The sequence below is a fragment of the Cadophora gregata genome (assembly GCF_030347475.1).
Source record: "Cadophora gregata isolate MNR1 chromosome Unknown scaffold_15, whole genome shotgun sequence".
NCBI classification, from domain to species: Eukaryota; Fungi; Ascomycota; class Leotiomycetes; order Helotiales; family Ploettnerulaceae; genus Cadophora; species Cadophora gregata.
Genome location: NW_026695938.1, coordinates 1,008,032 through 1,028,391, shown reverse-complemented (window position 1 = coordinate 1,028,391; position 20,360 = coordinate 1,008,032). Strand labels below are relative to the sequence as shown.

At 49.1% G+C, this 20,360-nt stretch overlaps 8 protein-coding genes across 8 annotated transcripts; 2 read left to right on the top strand and 6 right to left on the bottom strand.

Moving 5' to 3' along the window:
- Window positions 1-87: 87 nt before the first annotated feature.
- ONS95_004952 (uncharacterized protein) lies at window positions 88-3,047 on the bottom strand. The gene has a single exon (XM_058498339.1). The coding sequence runs from the start codon at window positions 1,708-1,710 to the stop codon at window positions 376-378; it is 1,335 nt and encodes a 444-aa protein (XP_058351853.1). The 5' UTR covers window positions 1,711-3,047; the 3' UTR covers window positions 88-375.
- Window positions 3,048-3,571: 524 nt separating this feature from the next.
- On the bottom strand, window positions 3,572-4,876 carry ONS95_004951 (uncharacterized protein; the record flags this gene model as incomplete). Its single annotated transcript, XM_058498338.1, has 1 exon — window positions 3,572-4,876. The coding sequence occupies one exon, from the start codon at window positions 4,874-4,876 to the stop codon at window positions 3,572-3,574; it is 1,305 nt and encodes a 434-aa protein (XP_058351852.1).
- Window positions 4,877-6,161: 1,285 nt separating this feature from the next.
- On the top strand, window positions 6,162-7,830 carry ONS95_004950 (uncharacterized protein; the record flags this gene model as incomplete). Its single annotated transcript, XM_058498337.1, has 5 exons — window positions 6,162-6,201; window positions 6,257-6,359; window positions 6,408-6,577; window positions 6,726-6,760; window positions 6,808-7,830. 5 exons carry the CDS (start codon window positions 6,162-6,164, stop codon window positions 7,828-7,830), a joined length of 1,371 nt encoding a protein of 456 aa, XP_058351851.1.
- Window positions 7,831-8,515: 685 nt separating this feature from the next.
- On the bottom strand, window positions 8,516-9,017 carry ONS95_004949 (uncharacterized protein; the record flags this gene model as incomplete). The annotated part of the gene is made up of 3 exons (XM_058498336.1): window positions 8,516-8,710; window positions 8,792-8,868; window positions 8,993-9,017. The coding sequence occupies 3 exons, from the start codon at window positions 9,015-9,017 to the stop codon at window positions 8,516-8,518; spliced, it is 297 nt and encodes a 98-aa protein (XP_058351850.1).
- A 372-nt stretch (window positions 9,018-9,389) lies between these two features.
- VPS26 (Vacuolar protein sorting-associated protein 26) lies at window positions 9,390-10,618 on the top strand (the record flags this gene model as incomplete). The annotated part of the gene is made up of 4 exons (XM_058498335.1): window positions 9,390-9,606; window positions 9,719-10,191; window positions 10,249-10,390; window positions 10,485-10,618. The coding sequence occupies 4 exons, from the start codon at window positions 9,390-9,392 to the stop codon at window positions 10,616-10,618; spliced, it is 966 nt and encodes a 321-aa protein (XP_058351849.1).
- A 348-nt stretch (window positions 10,619-10,966) lies between these two features.
- ONS95_004947 (uncharacterized protein) lies at window positions 10,967-14,696 on the bottom strand (the record flags this gene model as incomplete). The annotated part of the gene is made up of 3 exons (XM_058498334.1): window positions 10,967-11,823; window positions 11,876-13,936; window positions 13,985-14,696. The coding sequence occupies 3 exons, from the start codon at window positions 14,694-14,696 to the stop codon at window positions 10,967-10,969; spliced, it is 3,630 nt and encodes a 1,209-aa protein (XP_058351848.1).
- A 356-nt stretch (window positions 14,697-15,052) lies between these two features.
- RAD51 (recombinase rad51) lies at window positions 15,053-16,211 on the bottom strand (the record flags this gene model as incomplete). Its single annotated transcript, XM_058498333.1, has 3 exons — window positions 15,053-15,867; window positions 15,922-16,069; window positions 16,119-16,211. The coding sequence occupies 3 exons, from the start codon at window positions 16,209-16,211 to the stop codon at window positions 15,053-15,055; spliced, it is 1,056 nt and encodes a 351-aa protein (XP_058351847.1).
- Window positions 16,212-16,599: 388 nt separating this feature from the next.
- Window positions 16,600-19,399, bottom strand: ONS95_004945 (uncharacterized protein). The gene has a single exon (XM_058498332.1). The coding sequence runs from the start codon at window positions 18,301-18,303 to the stop codon at window positions 17,128-17,130; it is 1,176 nt and encodes a 391-aa protein (XP_058351846.1). The 5' UTR covers window positions 18,304-19,399; the 3' UTR covers window positions 16,600-17,127.
- Between the last annotated feature and the right edge of the window lie 961 nt (window positions 19,400-20,360).

The following is a 20,360-nucleotide window of genomic DNA, read 5'->3' as shown; positions in this document are numbered from 1 at the left end:
AGAGGCGCTTATGGGGCTGATTTTGGAACTGGCAGCATGGATGGCGTTTGATACCAGGAGGGCGATTATTAGGAATGTCATATTGACAATGATTTGTCTTTAAACTTGATGCAGTTTCTTGCTGGACTTCTTTCTGTTTATTCTTGCTCATCTCCAACTTGACTCTTCTGTGATTCAGAATTCTGGGCATACATGCATAGCCCAATGCAACCCAACCCATAAAGTCTGCAATCGCAAGATCAAATACCCAAGAACACCAGCGCCAGTGCCTGTCCAGCACCCCAAGAACCCATAAGCCGTAACCCAAACGCTAGAAAAAGACTTCAGAAATGGCTAAAAGGGAAACGAGATAAAGGATAGTTGGTAAGGTTTTCCCTATCTTGTGGGAAGTTGATTTTCAGGTTCGTCCTCCACTGTAGCAGGCTTCGGAAGCCGGACGCCACTAGAGCCACTAGCGATTTTTGGTTCGATCTTTGGAAGTGAAACTGGCATAGCATTGGCCTGTGGCGAAAGTCGCTGCGAGGGCGATGGAGCTCGGGAGTTCAGCGCACTCTCTGATGGTACCGAGAGTTCCCGGAAAGGAAGAACATCGTCCTGCTGTTTTACTTGGGGGACGTTGTTGGACGAGCTTAGTATTGTCGTTAGAGCAGGCCGGGACTTCTCGTCCAACTCAATGTTTGACCCAGTATGTGGGCTTGCAGGAATAGGAATGTGTTCGACAATATCCCTAGAGCTTCTCTTTGAAGAGGATACTGAAATTGGGGGAGGCCTTTGCTTCCTTCTCAACACCGTGTCTGACGAATCGGATGATTCGATAGAGCCACTCCTCGTCCTTCTGGGCAGTTGCGCCGTAGGAGGCTGTGGCTTTGATTTTGCCTCGGTCCTCGCCCGTACTTCCTCATATGGTGTTTCACCACGTTGTAGTTTCGCATCTACCAATCTTTCTGTCACCTGGCGACTAAGTGGAGTTCCATCATTTCCTCTCCGACTACTACCGTTGCTGCCCGCACGATTTCTGTTAACCCTCTCCTTTCCTTCCATAACTTTCGCTGGTGGTGGAGGCTGGAGCATCCACCTCGTTTCGTCTCTACTGGCAGGTGCTGTACTGACTACAGGAGGATGTAGGTCGTTGACTGGCGGATTCCTCGCTAAATAATATGGAGTTGGACTCTCCTCTTCTCGCAAAGGACCGCTTCCGCTCTTGCTCAAACGTCCTTCCAATAATCGACCAGCTGATGATCCTGCTTTGGCAATGGCATCCATAATCCTCTGGCCGGGCCCTGGAATATCATGGCCCCACAGCGCTTCATCCTCCCGCTGGTATCGTTTCCTGTTCCAGCCCTCTCCAGAGATCCGGGAGCCTTCCGTAACGGCTGTTGGACTACTAGGAGTTTCCGAACTCATTGCAGTGCTACCAGCATAACTGCTCCCTTGCCCTGCGGTATTGAGAGCTCGTTGACTTGCATTCTTGCTCCCACCCTTCTTCGGCGGTGGACCTGGTCCCATCATGATCTCCTCGGTCCAGTATGGATTCGTGGAGAAGGGCGAAGGGTGCCTGTACAGCCCAGGTTGCTCCGTTTCCAATGCATGCTTCTCAGCTCGCTCCCGCTTTGCTTGTATCTTCGCTTTCCGCCGATGGCTAATCTTGGCACAAGTGCTGCAGGAGAGGATATAGAATGCTACTGATTGTATAGCGACATCGAGCGACATATTGGTCGGGAGGAGGATGTAGACCTGCAAAGCGTGTGTCGTGTGCTCGAGGAAATGAGTCGAGATTATGAATGCATCAGGGTCTATTTCGGGGGTTTGTGACGTGGACTGGTTTAAATGTGGTTGCGGGTGTTTCGAGACGCGATCAGGATCTTCGACCAGGAAGATGCTCGGAGTTTGCCTGTGCTCAAGTCCCAACAAGCCAAGTGAACAATTGTCGATCCGAGTGCTTGGAAAAGTGGAAGTTTGGTGGACAAGGACTCGAGGATATGTTCACAACCAGGACCCAACTACTGCCCCACGTCGGATTCGCTGGCCTGGAGCAGTGGAGCTATGATGAGTTGGTCGTCGAGAAGCAATATGGTATTGCGGATACCATAACAGCGGAAAGTATTGTCTCAAGAGCTCGTAGTCATGTGGCGAGTCGAGCTGGTAAACAGTTGGCTTTGTCTGTTTGTCGGGGTGCTTCAGGTAATTGATGGCCGGCCTGAAGCAAATTCCCCACGGGGAACAGAAGCTGGAGTGTAGAGAACAAACAATAGGCTGGAGAAACTGGATAGAGATGGCGTAGAATGTATGGATACTTGAATTTGTCGAGGGAGCCTCGAATTGAGTTGTTCTTATGAGCTGAAGGAGCCGGCTCCTGTGAAATGAATGAGTACCTGAGGTATGTCGTTCCCTCCCTGGACTCCACTGAAGCGCAGGGCAGGATGACAAGTTTCCACTACCCGTATCTGTCAGCGCACTAGGGGGACACGGATCCAAACAATTGGGTCCACCGCAGGTTAGTACCCAAGGTGATCAGTGATCCGCTATGGAAGGAAATCCATATGGAATGTTGTTTATCTTGTTCAATTGGCATCTCCGTCAAATGTTAGGATCGCGAAGTTGAGACTGGATAAGGCACTGGATGTGTGGCAACCCTGCAACAAGACCTGGAGCTGCCTATCCGGGTTTGGGGTGCATCCATGTTCCATTGGCCCCATCAGGCCGGTCTATGCGGGCGTGGGGGAAGGATACCTTAGATGAGTGAAGAAGGGCTCTGTCCTACTCATCTAAACTTTTTGATCGAGGCAGCTGGGCACAACAACAGATTGTTGCATCCATGGGAGAGGCTTCCACGCTGATCAGGGTATGAGCGCCGTAGTCGTACCAGGACCAAGTACTGTAGGTATCGAGCTAACCATGTGGATGCATCCTGCGGAGCGAGAGTTTTGTTAGGGCGGGGGAGTGAGTGGGAGGGGAATTGCTTGGTATATCAGGGTCCTTGTTAGGGAAAGACACGTAGGGATATCAATCAACAAGGTAGAACAACGTCTGAAGTCACAATATCGATGGCACATATGTTTATTGAATCGTTTCTTGATGCAGACTCAGCATGATGATGAGCAGTAGCGGCCAGATGTACAAATTTTTGGGGGACATATGGTCTCCGAAAAGGACAAGCCTAGCAGATCGCAGCAATTTTGGGGAACCCTTCGAAATGTCCTAAAGTGAAAGAAGAGCGGGCCACAAACGCCTTGCCACCAATTAATAAATAACAAAGCAAGTGAAATACAGTGCAGCTGGCTTATGCAAACCCATCAATCCCAAATGCCAGTATGCAAGAAGCATGCCTTCAACTCGGCAATGCTCAGTCGGTGTAAACGGCGCCAAATGTACAAGAGAAGGAAAATGATGATTTGCGGGAAGAGCTCAAGACCGAACACCATAAAATACTGCCAGGAACTTGTCAACGTAAGGTCGAGAAAGTGTGTTGACAACTAGAAACATGAGTGCTTGGTTGTCGTCCAACAGTCACACCCCGACCTCAGAACGAGCTCATCATCTATCATGCCCTGGATAACCTGCAGGGCTCAAATTACGCGACTTCCCATTCTGAATCTTGAACCTCCTGCTCACGCTCAACAACCTTTCCGTTTGGCTCGACATGGACAGTGGTCATTTGCCATTTCTTTCCTGGTCCGGTAGGAGCAATGACAGGAGGAACACCAAAGTCGTTCGAGTCGTCATTGGAACTACTGGTCTTATCCTCCTTGGACTCCTTGTTCTCGTCCGAGGCCTCCTTGCGAGTCTTCTTCTTACGGTTGTAGCTCGACTTAACCTCTTCCCAGTTGTTCGACTCCTCCTTAGCAATCCTCAACTGCTCATCCTCGGGGATGTTGGCAAGCTCTTCTGCAAGTTTGCTCTCAGACTTAATTTGCTCCACGGGCTTCGTGTCAACATGTCCGCTGGATGGTTCGTAGGTGTCGAGCAGCTCCAATTTCTTGCTGGCTGGCGTAGCACTGTCATTTGTGGCTTGAACAGCAGGGGCTGCAGTCCACTTCGATGTTGGTGGAGCCTGAGAAGCCATGAAAACCGAACCATCCTTTGCAGCTCGGCCCTCCGCCTCCCTGACACTCCGTCGGTGGGCTTCTAGCTTCACCTTACGCTCCTTCTCCTCGGCCTCTCGGATCGCCTTTGCCTCCTCAGCCTTCTTTCGATTCTGCTTTTGCTTCTTGGTCTCTTGTACCTCGAAGTTTTGCTGCTTCGCCTTCTTTGCTGGCGCAGGGTTGGTGGGTGCAGTGACTCTCAAAACCGAGGGACCAGCGGATGGCTTCTCTAGCATGTCCGAAACATCACCATTGGTGGCAGTAGTGGCAGCAAGCTCAGGGGAATTGATGGGTGATTGATCATCATCAGCATCGCCTCCTGTGGTAGAAGATGGTGCGGTGCCATCCTCAGAGACATCGACGACTGGTTTCTCCTGGGCCCGGGTCTGTTTGACGGACTTCTGGCGAGAGGCTGTTTGCGACTTTGGCGTGTCAACAACACCTTTCTTTGCATTCGAAAGTTGGCGGGCAAACTCCAAGTCATCCCTCTTCTCATCCCGGTCGACAGTCTTCGAAAGTGAGCTGGCTACAATAGGTTCCTCAACAGCTGGCTTTGCAGGTTGTTTGGCCTTCTTCTTCTTGTCCTGCTTTACATCTTGGTCGCCACTACTTAGACCACCATCCTTTTTCGACTTCTTCGCCTTTGTGTCCTTTCGTGGCTCAGTGGCTTTGCTTGACTGCTTAGTGTTGGCAGAGCGTAGGTTTTTTTGCTTTCGCTGGCCATTAACCCAGTAGTATGCTCCTCCGACAGCGAGGATGGCAGCCCATCCTGCAATTGTTGTGGTGGTAGGCATGATGCCACAGGAATTCGAAGGTAAGACGATAGTTCGTCAAGGATATGGAGGAACGAGGTCAACGTGCAAGGTTGGATCAATGAGGATCGGATGTTTGAGTGCTCAATTGGGAAGGGAATGGGCTGGAAAGGGATGTAGAAGCGGAAGTGGGAGTCGGGGAGTTGTCGGCCGTTGTTGTTGTTGTTGTTGTTGTTGGGAAGACTAAATATTGTTCAAGCAAGGAGGAAGAAGACGTCGGCTGAGTTGAATCGTAGCGTACAGACCAGATCTCGAACCAAAGTCGAGACGTGTCGATATGGTTTCTCGCAGCTTGTCTGGTCTGGTCAGGTCGGGGCAGCAATGGTCGTTCAGGACAGGACAGGTTGTCTGTCAAGGGGATGCAGCAGCAGCGGCGTCGTCAGTGCGGTGATTGGCCCGGGACTGTGACGCAGGCAGGGATCCCAATACGGCAGCCCAGACGGGATGGGAGAGCGGGAGAGCGAAAGGGAGAAACAGAGACGAGGCGTTACGAGTGATTGAGACTGTGGAATGAGCTGCAACTGTGGAAATTGGTGCTGCTATACAGGGCGGTGGAAGTGGAGGTAGTATCACAGAGAGGGAGCAGTTGCCTCGTGGTGCAGCTGCGGAGCTGGATTGCAGTGCAGTGCAGTGCCATTCGGGCGTGGAGCTCACGTGATACTTGGACGTGAATCTCAAGCCGCCACCAATGGATTGGAATTGGCATTGGCATTTTGGGGGGAACACTTCGGCTTCCTTATATTGTTTGCCCACTGGCTTACAGTAGTACCGGAATTCCGTAATGGCACCTATACCTTAGGTTAGGTGGAGGGGGAGGTACTGTAGCGCAGGCAGTGCGGTACCTACCCTACCTTACCTACCTAGGTAGGCTGTAGGTACCTAGGTACTCGTCCTTTGCTTTGCTCCTGCAGGCAACCCGCCGCCCTCCGGCCCTGCTACGGTCGGGTAGCTTGGGTGGGAGGTGGATGAAAGGCATTGGGCCAGGCACAAGACGAGGCCAAGAGGACCTTCAGCTGCTGCTCAACTTCCATCCTGACCAGACCAGACCAAACCAGACCAGACAGACCAGACAGACCAAGCCAAACCAAAACCAAAACCAAACCTTTCCACTTCATTTTCATTTTCGTTTTCCCCCTCCTACATCAGATGAACTCTGCTTCAGCCAAGCAGCATTGAGCACATCTAACCCCCACTTCCCCTCTTCTCGACACTTCTACTTAACCCCTCCAAACCATCAAAGCCACAAAAGCCTAACTCTCTAAACGAAATGGCGCCGCTTAACCGTATCATCATTGATACTGACCCTGGTATGTCCTTATTGATTCTTTGAATATTTGATACCATTTGCTAAAGCATCTTCAGGAGTCGATGATATTTTGGCCATTCTCTTGGCACTGGCAGCAAAGCCAGAAGAGCTTGAGATTCTCTTGCTTTCTGTGACTTATGGAAATGTGGAAGTTCAGAGGTAACTCGTGCCACGTTGGATTATAGCACTTCGACTGACATGGTATAGTTGCTTACGCAATGTCGTTGCTCTATTCCATGTGATCGAGAAGGAGAAGGAATGGCGAAGAGCTCGAGGCCAACTGGAAGGATTTGAAGCCATGTCAAGTTCCAAGCCCATTGTGGCAATCGGACCTGAGCATCCACTTGAGGAGACCATCTTGATGGCTGATTATTTCCGTATGTTTTCTGGTCTCCATATCTCATTGTCGATTTTTCTCATGGACAATAAATCTCCTACATCACTGGTTTCGGATTCGCATACATTTTCACGTTGCCCCATTTTCGACTGACAGATTGTAATGGAAAGATTACTGACCGAAACCAGATGGGGTTGACGGACTGGCTGGAGTATCAACATCGGTATTTGATCATTTCTGATGCACAAAATTATGTGTTGACCTTATTAGCACCCCCATCTTTCGCCAGCCGATACATGGAAGACTTTGTTTGAACCTCCCAAAGCTGGCGCCACAGCTGAAGAGACAGCAGCAGCAGCGGAGCTCGCATCACCATCGTCTTCATTCCGGGCATCTCAACTTCCGGCTCACAAGGAGATCCTGCGACTTCTCAAGGAAAACCCAGCGGATACCATCACCATCGTCGCTGTCGGGCCACTCACCAACCTAGCGCTGGCCGCTGCTGAGGACACTGAAACTTTCTTGAGGGTCAAGGAGGTAGTCGTGATGGGAGGAGCTATTGATGTTTCGGGTAACATCACTCCTGTAGCCGAGTTCAATACTTACGCCGATGCTGTGGCCACTGCTCGTGTCTTTGCGCTGACATCGCCAACCCCTGCTTCGACGATGCCTCCTGCGCCAAAGGACATGGAACCACTACCTCCGTATCCTAGCAAGCTGTCAAAACTTCTGAAGCTGACGTTGTTCCCGCTTGATGTCACGACACCTCATGCGCTCCGCCGCTCGCTTGTCATCAACAAGCTACAGCCCTTGATCCAAGCCGGTAGTCCCCTGGCCGAGTGGACATCTGCTTTCGTACTTAAGACGCTCGAGAAGATCGAGTCTCTTACTAGAAAGCAAGCTGATCCTGGTCTCGAGCTACACGACCCGTTGTGTATTTGGTACATGCTCACCCGCTCAGCACCATCTTGGATGTCGGCACCAAAGGCCCCAGAGGACATCCGAGTGGAAGTGTCTGGACAGTGGACCCGAGGCATGCATGTAATCGATCGTCGGAACAGAAAGAAAGCCGGTGCTCCAGAGCAGCAGATCATGAGCCCCGGTGCGGTTGATATCATCAACCCCATGGAGCAACTAACCGTTGCCCACCCCGAGGCAGATGTAGAAGAGGATGCTCCAGGCGACAGCCATAGCTGGCTACACGTCAACAAGGGGAACAGGATCAATAGGATTGTGTCTTCTCCAGGAGAAGACGCCTTTGGTCCATATCTGTTTGAGCGTATCTTCGGTTAAATGGGTTGCTCATTCATTATATTCATGTAACTACCTGGCTAGTAAGCTTGATGGAACAATCAGCATACATGAAGCGTAGATATCACTCAGACAACACAGTCAAATGATGTCCACAGATACAATCCCCAGAAAAATTGTTTTCGTGTGACTGATTTGAAAGTCGATCTTTGGCTAAATCAACAATGTTTACCATTCCGAAGTCAAAAGGGGGAGAAACAGGGAGAAAAGAAAGAAACTAAAGACAGATTAGACACAATCTACAATAATAGGCGGTAGGTTATCCAATCACTGGATCATAGGCTTCGCGATAATACCCCAAATATCACAGGATAGTATCAGCGAATTTTTCTAACCCAAATTGTCATGGTTAAATGGAGGTCTAAGCATGGCAACCCATTTCACAACTGCAACTTGTACAGAAATATGTGATATTTCTCATGACCTTTTCGATTGCTTCAGAATGTATCCATTTCCGCCGTAAACGCCAATAATGCAACAATCATTTCTTTACCCAGTGATCCACCCAGCCCTCCAGCCTTCATCCCTTCTCTACATGATCGTGAGATTCCTTTTCTGCCTATCTCACTCCTGCTCAAGCAATTCGCGAGATCTCTCCCACAGAATCCATTCTTCACCATTCCTGCCGCGACAAGCTTCAGTAATCATTCAGTACTCATCCCATTGATCACGAATGCTTCACACCACCGACCACTGCGCCCCTAACTTGCAGCCAATCGATACTGTCATCCAGCTCCTCATTCACCAACCCCACAACCGCAACGTTATCTCCTCGAATCAGGTACAATCCGTGTGGGACCTCGCTCGATGGCTCTGGATCATCTGGCGGACGGATGATACGTTCGATTGTTTGTGAGAGGACCTATTTATTGTCAAAATTTGTCTCGTGAATGGCACGGGCGCACGATTGAAGTGAATCGTGAACGGCGTAGAGCAGACGTACCAAGTTTGTCATCTGGTCGCAGGACAGCAGTGTGCCTACAAGTGTCCTCGAATCGCTAGTCAAGACCAACACCTTCTCTACCCAGCTGTCAGAAATCCGGCTGTAAGCTCAACAAATTACAACAAAGGTATAGCAGACCACAGAGAGTAACCAAGCAAAGTGAGGGGCAAGAACGCGAGGGGGAGGGGTCCGGCAACTTACTGTTTACATAGCCCTGGAGCGACATGATGGAGGCCGAGTCGTAGTCGCTGCCGGCTGGGCGGCGCGAAGAGAAGACGTCTTAGTACAGCTTTAGTAGACGTGTAGCTGTGTAGACTTGTATTTGTGCTGATGCGGGGCGTAATGTCGTAAGTAAACAGTGAAGTTGACGCTCCAGAAATTCAGTGGTGCAAAAAGTCCGTGCTTGAAGAGAGGCTGAAGCCTTGCGCTTTGGAGAGTCTCGCTTCAAGACGACAGCTCCCGCCGCGCAGCCAGCCCAGCCAGCTCCGCCATCTATTCAACGACTGGACGCAACGACCATACTGAGCTTGCGCGTCTCTCAATACACCCCACGCAACGGCATAGGAGGACGCAATTAGTCGGCAGTTCAGCGCACAATATGTCGTACTTCTTCTCGACGCCGGTGGATATCGATATTGTCCTTGAGGATGGAGATGACAGGCAGATGGTCGATATGAAGACGGAGAAGGGAAGGAGGGAGAAAGCGCCGTTGTATAAGGATGGAGAGTCTGTCAGGGGCGCGGTGACAGTCAGACCGAAGGATGGGAAGAGGTTAGAGCATACGGGCATCAAGGTGCAATTCATTGGCACAATTGGTTGGTTCCACCAGTCTCAAGGAGGAGGGGGAGCTTTGAATCATGCTCCGGCCTTGCTCTTTGGGTGATTCATTATATGTTAAAGTAAATGGCTAATATAATCTTACCACAGAGATGTTCTTCGACCGAGGCAACCACTACGAGTTCCTATCTCTGGGCCAGGAATTGGCCGCTCCAGGAGACCTGCAGCATCCCCAAGCATTCGATTTCAACTTCAAGAACGTCGAAAAGCAGTACGAGTCATACAGTGGCATCAATGTGCGCCTCCGGTACTTTGTACGAGTGACAGTGTCGCGGCGTATGGCGGATGTAATCCGGGAGAAAGATATTTGGGTATACTCGTACCGGATACCTCCCGAGATGAACAGCTCGATCAAGATGGACGTCGGAATTGAGGACTGTCTGCACATCGAGTTTGAGTACTCGAAATCAAAGTACCATCTGAAGGATGTTATTGTCGGCAGAATCTACTTTTTGCTGGTTAGACTGAAGATCAAGCATATGGAATTGTCAATTATCAGGAGGGAGACGACGGGTGCGGCGCCTAATCAGTACAATGAGAGTGAGACTTTGGTGAGGTTTGAGGTATGTCAAATGGAAACTATTGGGTCGAATCTACGATAAGTTTATTGACTTGTGAAGATCATGGACGGCTCTCCATCCAGAGGAGAAACGATCCCTATTCGACTATTCCTAGGCGGTTTCGACTTGACCCCGACCTTCCGAGAAGTCAACAAGAAGTACTCCACCAGATACTACCTAAGTCTAGTTCTTATTGACGAAGGTATGCAACACTCCCTTCTATCCTCACGACTCGAAGCCTCCTTACTCCAGACTCATTTTATCCTCACATGATCAGCGATCACTAACAGCAGCAGATGCACGACGTTACTTCAAACAATCCGAAATCGTCCTTTACCGTCAAGCACCAGAAATCGCCGCTGGGGCCGGCCAGCAAACCCAGATCGCAGGCGCTCCACCACCAGAAAGAGCACAAATTCCACAGGCGTAGTCAGAGATTCGGGGGTTAAGAGCGGAGTAATGGAAGGGATCGGCATATATCAATTGTAACATAGATTCAAGGCATCCTGGGCGGTTTGGACGCCATGAATGAGACTCGTTCCATGGTTTGAAGAACATCAATATTGTCACACACCACCTCATAGCTTCAAAACGGTGAAAGTTCTCATCTCATCCACTTCGAATTCAATACGCAGATGCGAACCTCAAGGTATCTCTTGTCTATTAAACACAAACCAGTGCTGGCACCAGACTCCAAAGTACGCCCCCCGCTGTTTGTCCACATCATAAGGTGTGCTCCCTTGAATCCTTTCCTTAACGACTTCACTCCCAGCATTGATTACAAAACATCCATTTCATCGGCATCCACCCCAAAAGCAAATTGATTATTCTCAATGGCCGCAATACGATCCAACTCCGCTTGATACGCCTTCCTGACATCCGCCAACGTCACAACCTTTCTCTTCGGCGGCGCTACTTTGCTGCCTACAGTAGCAGTGGTTGATTTCTGCGGTGGCTCTTCGGATAGGATCCATGCTTGCTTCTCACCAACACAGCTGAGCGCATTGATAAGCATCACGTATTGCCTCGTGACAGCGGTTTCTAGACCATCATCACCAAGTAATTTGTCGCCAACTCCAGACTGCTGAAGTCGCTGCAGACGCTCGAGCGAGATGGCTGCCGCGCCACGGAAGTCGTTGTGCTTGATGCGCCAGGCATAGAGAATTTTGTGATAGGGAATTCCGGCATTGACGTCGACTATGCTTTGACATTTCTGGGCGAGGATTTCGTCAACGGTTTCTTGGAGGCCAATGAAGGGGAGTTCGACAAGCTGAGATGCGTAGGTTGTTTCGCACATCTTGGTAATGAGGGTTCGGAGAGAGGATTGTTGAAGCGCGGTGTCGGTGAAGAGAGTAAGGGTTGAGTGGGCCAACTCATAACGGGCTGTTTGGATGGCAGCGTTGAAGAGACGACTGTGCATCTCGGTTCTTATATAGGAATCGTCACTGTCAGCTCTGATGAATTGTAGGGAAAGTCCGGCAAAGTCTATGACAAAAGAGTAGTTCTTCCCCTTGTCGAAAAGTGCCACAATGTGGGAATAGTATGCAGGAAGTCCGGCATTCAATAGCTTCTTCTCAGTGGCATCCAGATAACTCGCAGTTCTGTAGCCTATACGTTTTGTTTGGTCCGGATACGCTGTTTCGCAGTCAGTAATTGATCTTCAACAGGTGATTCGAGTAGGTATTACCCATTCCAAACGCAGCCTTCTTGAAAAGCGTCGATGCATTTAATATGTCATTGGCAGCAAGGAGCGCTCTTCCTTGGATGTATGTTGCAAACGCATCATGTTCCGCGAATCTTGAGAATTCATTTGCCAAGTCGGGTCTTTCCTGAATTAACAAGAAACATTGAATAAGAGAAGCTGAGGTCTCGTATACAGTGCTGTCAGGAGCACAAACTTCCAAAATCGATTGTGTCACAAGAGAAGACAGAGTTTCGCCCTTCCGCAAGTCTAAACCAAATAAGTGTCGATATACACCCTCGAAAACTGTCGTCGTTCCCAGGCTCTCCGGGTTTTTCTTGCTGGAGCTCGAGGTCTTATCCGTTACAGAATTCGATCTCTCAGATCTCGGCGGCTTGAGAGTAAGCTGAGTGCTACACAGCCAAAGCAGGAGCTCGAGTTTTTTCAACAGCTTGATGAGAGCTTCAAATACTGCAGCAGTCTCGAACTGGATCCCTTCCTCGGTGGTATTGATCTCGTTCTCTATGAGCACCAAAAGAACAAGCTGGTCGAGGCATATATTTCGATGTAGTACCACAGTTTCTTGTACTCCTCTCACAAGTAATTTGTTGCCGAACTCTGCTAGTTGTTGGACAAGCGGCCTGTCACTATTTCCAGAGACATTCATGAATCCGAGAATAGCTTCATAGATCTGAGGAGTGACATTCTTAAAATCACCCCCTAGCCCACTCACGAGCTGAGAGAACTCATCATCTCCAATTTGGTTGGAAAAATCGCACTTCTCATAGAAACTTCGCATTCTCGCAGTACCAATAAGAGACGGTTCCTGGAAGATTTCTTCGAGTAACTGGTTGCTGCAGGCATGCAAGAACGGTTCAGGTAACGAGTCTCTAAAGGTGGAGGCAGCGAATAGAGGAAGGGCCACATGCTTATCCGCTTCTTCAACTCTTCCATTGTTATGCCACATCTTCTCCAGAGGACTGCAATCCCTTATTGCAGTAATGCCATCTGCTAAAACCACCCATGGCATTTGTCCGGTAGGGTCGACTGATAATGACATAGCTTCACCTCGTTGCTTATCAAGCTCCGCAAGGAGCCTGGAGAATCGACGCCATTGAGCATCGGTTGCAGATCGGAAGGAGGAATAGTCTAGCTCGCCATCCGATTTTCGGCTCAATGAGGCCGTTGATGCTATGGTGGCACACAACCTGTCCGGCAGTGATCCTGATCTGCGTGCAACACCTTTCGTGCTTAGCCCCCGTGCATAAATAGCAAGGCATGTCTCGATAGTGGCCGGAGTATATCGTCCAGGAGAAAGAATATATTCGAGCCATTTATCCGTTCCATCAGAGGCATCTCCGGAGAAGACAGCGGGTCCCATTTCGTCGCGAAGGCTTTCCCATGCCATGGCCTCCCAGCCAACCTCCCATGCATCTTGTACAGACTTGTAGTCACTGCCTTTTTGAAAATTTAAGCGTTGGAGACGATAGGTGACATTATTTTTCCATAGCACCCAGATAGAATAGTCACTGGGGTTGGTCGATTTGTGAAGGACGGAGAAGTCTGCCATTGTCCAGATCTCAGATGACGGAGCTTGTGGTTCAAATACATGGCCCTCGAAGATATCGTCCAAGTTGAGACTGCCGTCATGTTTCGGAGTGACGCTCCAGAGCTTGAATTGGCCGCTTCCAAGAGGAGAATACGTAACACATAGTGCACTATTGCCACCGCCATAGACTTTGATCAACTGTGACTGAGATGGGTCGATCACTTTTTTTGCCTGCTTTGCTTGATCTAGTTGTTCCAGATCCTGGCCAAGCATATCCTTTGTGTAGGCCAACTTGCCAGTTGATAGGTTCCATACCCGCAGCCGGTGATCCAAACAGATTGTGAAGGCATATTGCTGTCCATGTATAGATGTTCCTGGTGATGCTATTGATGTCGCGGTAGCGTGTTCTAGGTGTTGGCCGCCGTATGCAATGGTAGACGAAGCATTAAACAATCTCATAGACCGAACATGCAGACCCCATCCACCTTCGTTATAGTGCACTTCCTTCCAGACAGATCCTATATATTCTTAGCATCAACAACATCTAGAAGGAATAATCGCCCTACCATCTCCTCCCGAATTCCTCTCCAGTCTCAGAAGAGCTCCATCAATGGTAGATATCAATAACTCATCCGCGCTCAGAGCAACCAGCCTATGGGGCGCCTTGAGACTGAACGCAGCAGATGAATATGTCTTGCACCAGTCTCCCACGTTATCCTCTGTGCTTGCGGCTCTGCGGAAGTGATCTGGGCGTAGGGTGAGTGTGTAGAGCTGTTTCGATTCCGTTAAAATGAATATGCTCAGAATATCATGCTCCTTGGAATCCGCAAGAGCAATACATCCAGACTTAATAACACTTGGGAGAGTCAGTCGCAGAGTAATATTGGCCTCTGCGACTGTGCTGGGCTTCGAAATATCCACGGATTGGATAGACAGCACTCTTCCATCTTCTAGAATCCTCCAGAGGAAACTTCTCGGCGACTGATAGTGAGTACGGTAGTAGATCGAAGCTGCGGAAGCCAAGTATCTTGCTCTAAAGGCATTCTCGTCCTCCGCGATGGGGATCTCGGCGACGTGTGGTCGTTTTTGAGCTGATCTCGATGGATATGCTGATGCGCCGTGTGCTGGCAAACGGATTGCGACCGTACAACCTTGTGTTGTGGAGCCTAAATCTAATCGAGTCTCTTTGTACGCATAAGTAGTGGTTGAAGTCTCCATCTTGTCTCCATCAATCTGATCGCAGGCAAGTGGTGGTGTTCGGAAAATGGCGTGGCGCATTTCTCGATGTTGAGGCTGCGAGACGCGGTTTGGTCGCGAAGCTTTTTTGACTGGTGCTCGCTTGGAAGCTCCAACCCTTGTCAGGATACTACTCAGTATCAACAAAAAACATAGTCAACTCATTGTCATACGACACATTTAGTCCGTATCGTTAAGACACAGTTGATCAGATTAATTTATCTAATCTTCAGCTATACAGATGAAAGTCATCACCGATCTCTAATGCAATCCGAAATGATAGCCCAGCCCAATGCACCAATTCCCCACTCCATGTAAATCCATACATAGTTGAAATGCTGTGTGACGACGACCAATCCCCTGGCCGCATAAAAAGATACCCTCCTACTCGTCAGCTTTCAGTGATCCTTCTCCAAATCCTTTGGGCTCGGGTCACCGATACCATCCTCGTTGATGGCAAACAAACAATCACTTTCTGGAAGACATGGGCTGTCATAGATCTTGCAGATTCTAGTCTCTCCTCTGCCCTTCTTGAGACTCAATCTGGTAGTACTGGCATGGGCGATGATATTTCCTCCGATTGGTTTCTTCGGGTCGGGATTGAACATTGCACTTGGGCCACCATCCACCTGAGCAACGACTTGATTTGTGATGACCACGGCGATGCCGAATTCGTCAGCAAGGCGCTGGAGAGTTCTCATAAACTTGGCTAGGTGGGTCTGTCTGGACGATAATTCACCACGCCCCACGAAATCCGTTCTATAGAGAGAAGTAGCACTGTCAACAATGAGGAGTGAGAAACGTGTCTCGCACATCATGGCTGAGGCTTGGTTCAGTAACTGAAGCTGATGATCGGAGTTGTATGCACGAGCATAAGCAACATTGTCAAGGACTTCTTCTCCTGAAAGACCATAGCGATTGGCGACAGCAAGAAGACGAACAGGTCGGAATGTTCCTTCAGTATCGATGTAGAGGCATTTCCCTTCACCTCCTCCCATATCGAAAGGAAGCTGGCAAGTGACTGCTAAAGTATGGCAAATTTGACTTTTCCCTGTACGGAATTCTCCAAAGATCTCGGTCACTGAACCGGTTTCGATTCCCCCAGCCAATAAGGTGTCTAACTGCTTAGACCCAGTGGTGATAGATATCAACTCGCTTCTTCGCTGATGCATTTCAGTAGCAGTCGTAAAGCCCATAGGAACAAGCTTTGATGCTACAAGATGTTAGCCACAGTACTGGTACATGTTATCATACACGAATGACCTGCCTTCGGTCAAGATCTTAGTCGCCTTCTGCTCAGAAATACCCTTGATCTGTTCGAGTATGCGTCGTGGTGTATATGCAACAGACTCAACGGTATTGTATCCACCTTCAACAATTAATTGTATGTCTCTCTTTGTAAGTCCGGCAACACCCTAGAGCATGGTTAGACCTGACTATCTTGATTGAACCGCTTGTACATACTTCTAGAGCTGATAATGGTGTCGGCGCACCAGGTCCACCAACACCCATTTCCTCAACGCCCGATTGCGACTGTTCTATCTCTTCACTAGCCATTTTGAATATTTTGAAGCCTCGAAGCCCCGTGGCGTTCGCGCGAGAAGGATGAGGAAGCAGTCGGCGTGTCTTAGGAAGCGGGGCAGGAAGGGGAATCTACCAAGGTAATTGTGAAATCTGGTAAAGTATATCGCCGAAACTTTGGTTCTAGATTATGAGGGCCCCTGTCGATTCCACGCGTCATGAAATGCCGTTGAAGGATGGCGGTGTTATGGAAGTTGGATGCCCGAAACGATGACAAGACTTTGAAGTAGAACAAGACGCGCCACCCGCGTTGTTGTCTTTGGCGTCTACCTTGAAATTTTGGAACGCCAAATCACGTGCCAATATCATTCGCTTCGACTTCCCAACCTTGGAACGCAACGAAGCAGAACCACAGATGCTGTGAGAAATATTTAGAGGAATCTAGGGAGCAAATAGGAATGATTCCTTATGTTTCAGTAAAATACACATATCAAACGTATGAAAACTACACGCATATTTGACATATAGGTCTCAAGACAAAAGACCGACTTTGTTCCTCTAGGCTCTTGGGCGCTGTAGGTTCCACACTGCTGTGGAGCCAGCCCATTGAAAAGATTTGTGAGAAGATGATCGCAGATCCATCTCCTATCAAAGGCATCGAAGATGATTGCTCTTTCTAGGCAGTGCGGCCTTCGCAGAATCACACCCACAACTCGACGCCGGTATATTCTTACTTTGATATATTAGGTCTGTCATCTCTAGCATTCATTGTTTTCTTCAACAACTAAGCTATTGACACAGGTTTGTGACCAGCCCCTGACTCGAATGTCTCCAAATTATATCTGCAAGGATCGTGCTGCGAAGCGCAAACAGTTTCTCTCTGTCCACCATATATCCTCAAGGCTGGACTATATCACGAGCTCTCATCTGAAACAACTGCTATTACTAAGGGTCAGGGACTCTCCATAGTGCTTGATGTTCTGCCTCCAATTGACGAACGAGGCTTTTTTTGTAGTTTTATGGGATGTCTTCTGTCACCCGCATCATCATTATTGTCGTATCCTGTGCCTTTTGCTTGACTGGATCCAGCAGGAACCCCGAATGTTCCAGCTGGTAAGACTTCAAAGCCCGAATTGACCTTGCGAACAGACTTATTGACATGGAGTTCTCCTGTAAGAAAGGGCGATGGTGAGCGCGTTGTTGGAGTTGAGTGCTGCTGGCCATCGAGCCAGTTTGGATGTGCTGAAGCTGGTGAGTGCTGTGGTTTCATTTCGGGTGAACCCAGAGGGCTCATGAACGGAGTCGCAAATGGATCTGATCCCTCTTCATTAGGTGATTCGATTGGGATCGAGAAGTATTCGGCTGCGAAAGTCGGAGGTGGTTTGACTATGTTTATTGGTTTCGCAGATGTAACATTGAACAAATTTAGGGAAGCTATATCGGCGCTTGGCATATCACTCAAGAGCTTTTGTCGGGATGCGTTGCTATGCAGATGTGCTTTGTGTGAGAGAGAAGTGTCAGATCTGAATGAAGCATCAGAGGAACGTTCGTTGTCTGCAGCAAACGATGATTCGCCTTCCACATCGATGTTACGAGAACCACCAGGACGATGAGCCTGAACTTTCTGCTTTGTCGATGCTTTCCCCTCTAATTGACCAAGGGTTTCTTCGTCATACACTCCACAACTACCGTGTCGAAGGTGGGATGCTGTTCTTGGCTTGTATACTGCCCACGATTCTGCCTCGCGGATAGCATCCTGGGTTGGGAACATGCCACTTGAATTGCTATTCCTAGTAGAGGATCTTCCTTCCCTTGACGATGACCGCAGAGCTTCGAGATTTGACTCTTCGGAAACATCAGCCTCCTTGCTAGATTCTGTACCTGGGAAGTTTTCTGACGAGCCACTGTAAATATGGCTAACCTTGAGCTGATTTGGACTTGGAGTCGCAGTCTGGGAGATCCATATTCCATCGACCTGTATCCCGCTCTGAATTGCTCTCACTCCGAAGGGTATATCGTAGCTCTTCCTTGACTCAACGATTTGCCCACTGTTTCTTAACTGTTGGATGCGTGTCCGCTTCTCCTCATCGACCAATTCTTGCCTCTGTACAAGTCTATTCCGCCACATCAGCTTCGTGTATCCTATGGTAATGACTACGACGATAGCTATGGCTAGGACCTGGTCGTTGGTTAGAAAGATGTCCTCACGTTAGTGTGAATGCCACTCACGAACGTCATCTGCGCCCACAGCTCCCAGGATTTGAAAAACATGTTTTCCAAATCTTCTATGATAAGGCAGCAATGTGGATGAGTATGCGTCGAAAGGTGGTCCTTCGCGCGCCCTGACTACCAAACAAACACGACAGATGCTAAGGTGAATTCTGGATGTATCTGCAACGTGGGTTGAAGATGGCACGCAAAGACTTCGAGTTACAAGTATTTGATGAGGCTTCCCAAATTGGCAAGAGCAGGCACAAATGCGGAAGTTGCGACTAGCAGCAGCCACCTATTCTGACTTGGCCGATGTTGCTGATGCCCACAAGACTTGGTGTGAGCTGTTGAGCGTTGTAGGGCTTCATTGTACCTAGACAGTCGGTACGTTGCTGTGCACCCGATCAATGACTCTGTCGGCCGCGAGATGGCGGCGAGGAAGATGTATATGACCCGGCAATTTAAAAGTTTGGGCCTTCCAGATGCTGTCCCTCGTGGCTGGTCTCGGATAGCTGCAGCTTGTGATACCAGCAAGTTCTCTTGTCAACAATATCACCTTCAGTCTCCCTGCTGTGCCCTTTAATCATCGGCCACAGTGGATCTATGAATGGAGAGATCTTGTATGATGGTGTGACAAAGATTAGTGCTTCGAATCACATTCTCGACGAAAGACCGAAAACGGATTCACCGAAGAATGTACAGGAACCTCTAGAAGTAGAATATAGCATGGAAGTGCAAGGCTAGCACGCCAGAATGAGGACCTACTTCCGATATGAAGCCTGCTGCGAAGAAAAGGCCGCTTCATCACAACGACATCGCATCTCCTGGTGTACATTACTGGGTCTCTTGCAGGCCCCAGCGGAGGCTTGCCTTGGGACCCGGGGCATCGTACCTGAATTTGATCCTTTCGGGAGATCACAGCAGGTAAGGAGATCAACTGGACCCAGGCACGGCCGATTGCATGCAAGGTGTTGATTTACCCGCGATGGATGATGAAAAAGGAAATCTTGAGGCCGTCGGTGTGTTGGTGGATTATAAGTACAACCCAGCTCCCATTTCCTATTGGTCCAGCCCGCCAAGCCCTGGAGCTATTTTTGGCAAGTTCTTGGAGTTTACCTCGTTGTGACAACTCTTTTTCCAGCACGGTGTACCAATATGGCCATGAAAAAAATTGAAGGCAGAGCATCAGTGCCCCGGCTCAGTGAAATGGCTTGAATGAGGAACTTGCATACAAAGCATATTTCGGCTCTGTTGGCTATCAAATCAAGCTACGCAACTATTGGGCGTGTTGATATTGGAAAGGGCTCGATAGGTAACAACGCCTGCTATAGCCACATGGCTGGTCACCCACTGTTTATATTGCCATGTCGGAGACTACAGGACCTAGAAATGCTGCAAAGGTACATATAAGACATTCACCCTCAAACACCTCTTCAGCTCGAGGTTGGTGCTGGCTATCCTAGACCATCTGCATTGCCGTTCCCTCAGCTGTTGTTCCAGTGAAATGAGGCATGCAGTTCACCTGGGCGTCCAACTGTTCAGGTAGGCTTTCTTCTCTGCAAAGACTCCCAAACCGTACATGGCAGCTAGATGTTAAGACCAAACAGGCGGCTTAGTCCGATAAGAATCTTTTACTTGTCTGTTAAGGCTCCTCGTCTGTCAAGACTCAGGACAGCAGGGGTGGTTTGTGCAAGCGATACATACATGCTACTCGAGCTACTGCCACTCCCACCAGTGTCCCGGATGGTACCACTGCCCCACATGCAGTTCCCAGGACCCTTCTTCTCACTGGCAATTGGAACTTTTATCACTTTATAAGATGGATATACCGAGGCGGTCGTGTCGATCCGGATGGTACGAGTAAGCTGATCGCGTCAAGAATCTATTCCAAATGGAAAGGCATTATTTTAGTGGAATTGACCTTGGTACGTACAGAACCGACGGGATTCAAACATCCGGTTGGCTGAGCACAGT

What these genes read in the sequence shown, in the direction of transcription:
- ONS95_004952 (XM_058498339.1), bottom strand. Translation starts at nt 1,710, where the DNA reads ATGTCGCTCGATGTCGCTATACAATCAGTAGCATTCTATATCCTCTCC.
- ONS95_004945 (XM_058498332.1), bottom strand. Translation starts at nt 18,303, where the DNA reads ATGTGGCGGAATAGACTTGTACAGAGGCAAGAATTGGTCGATGAGGAG.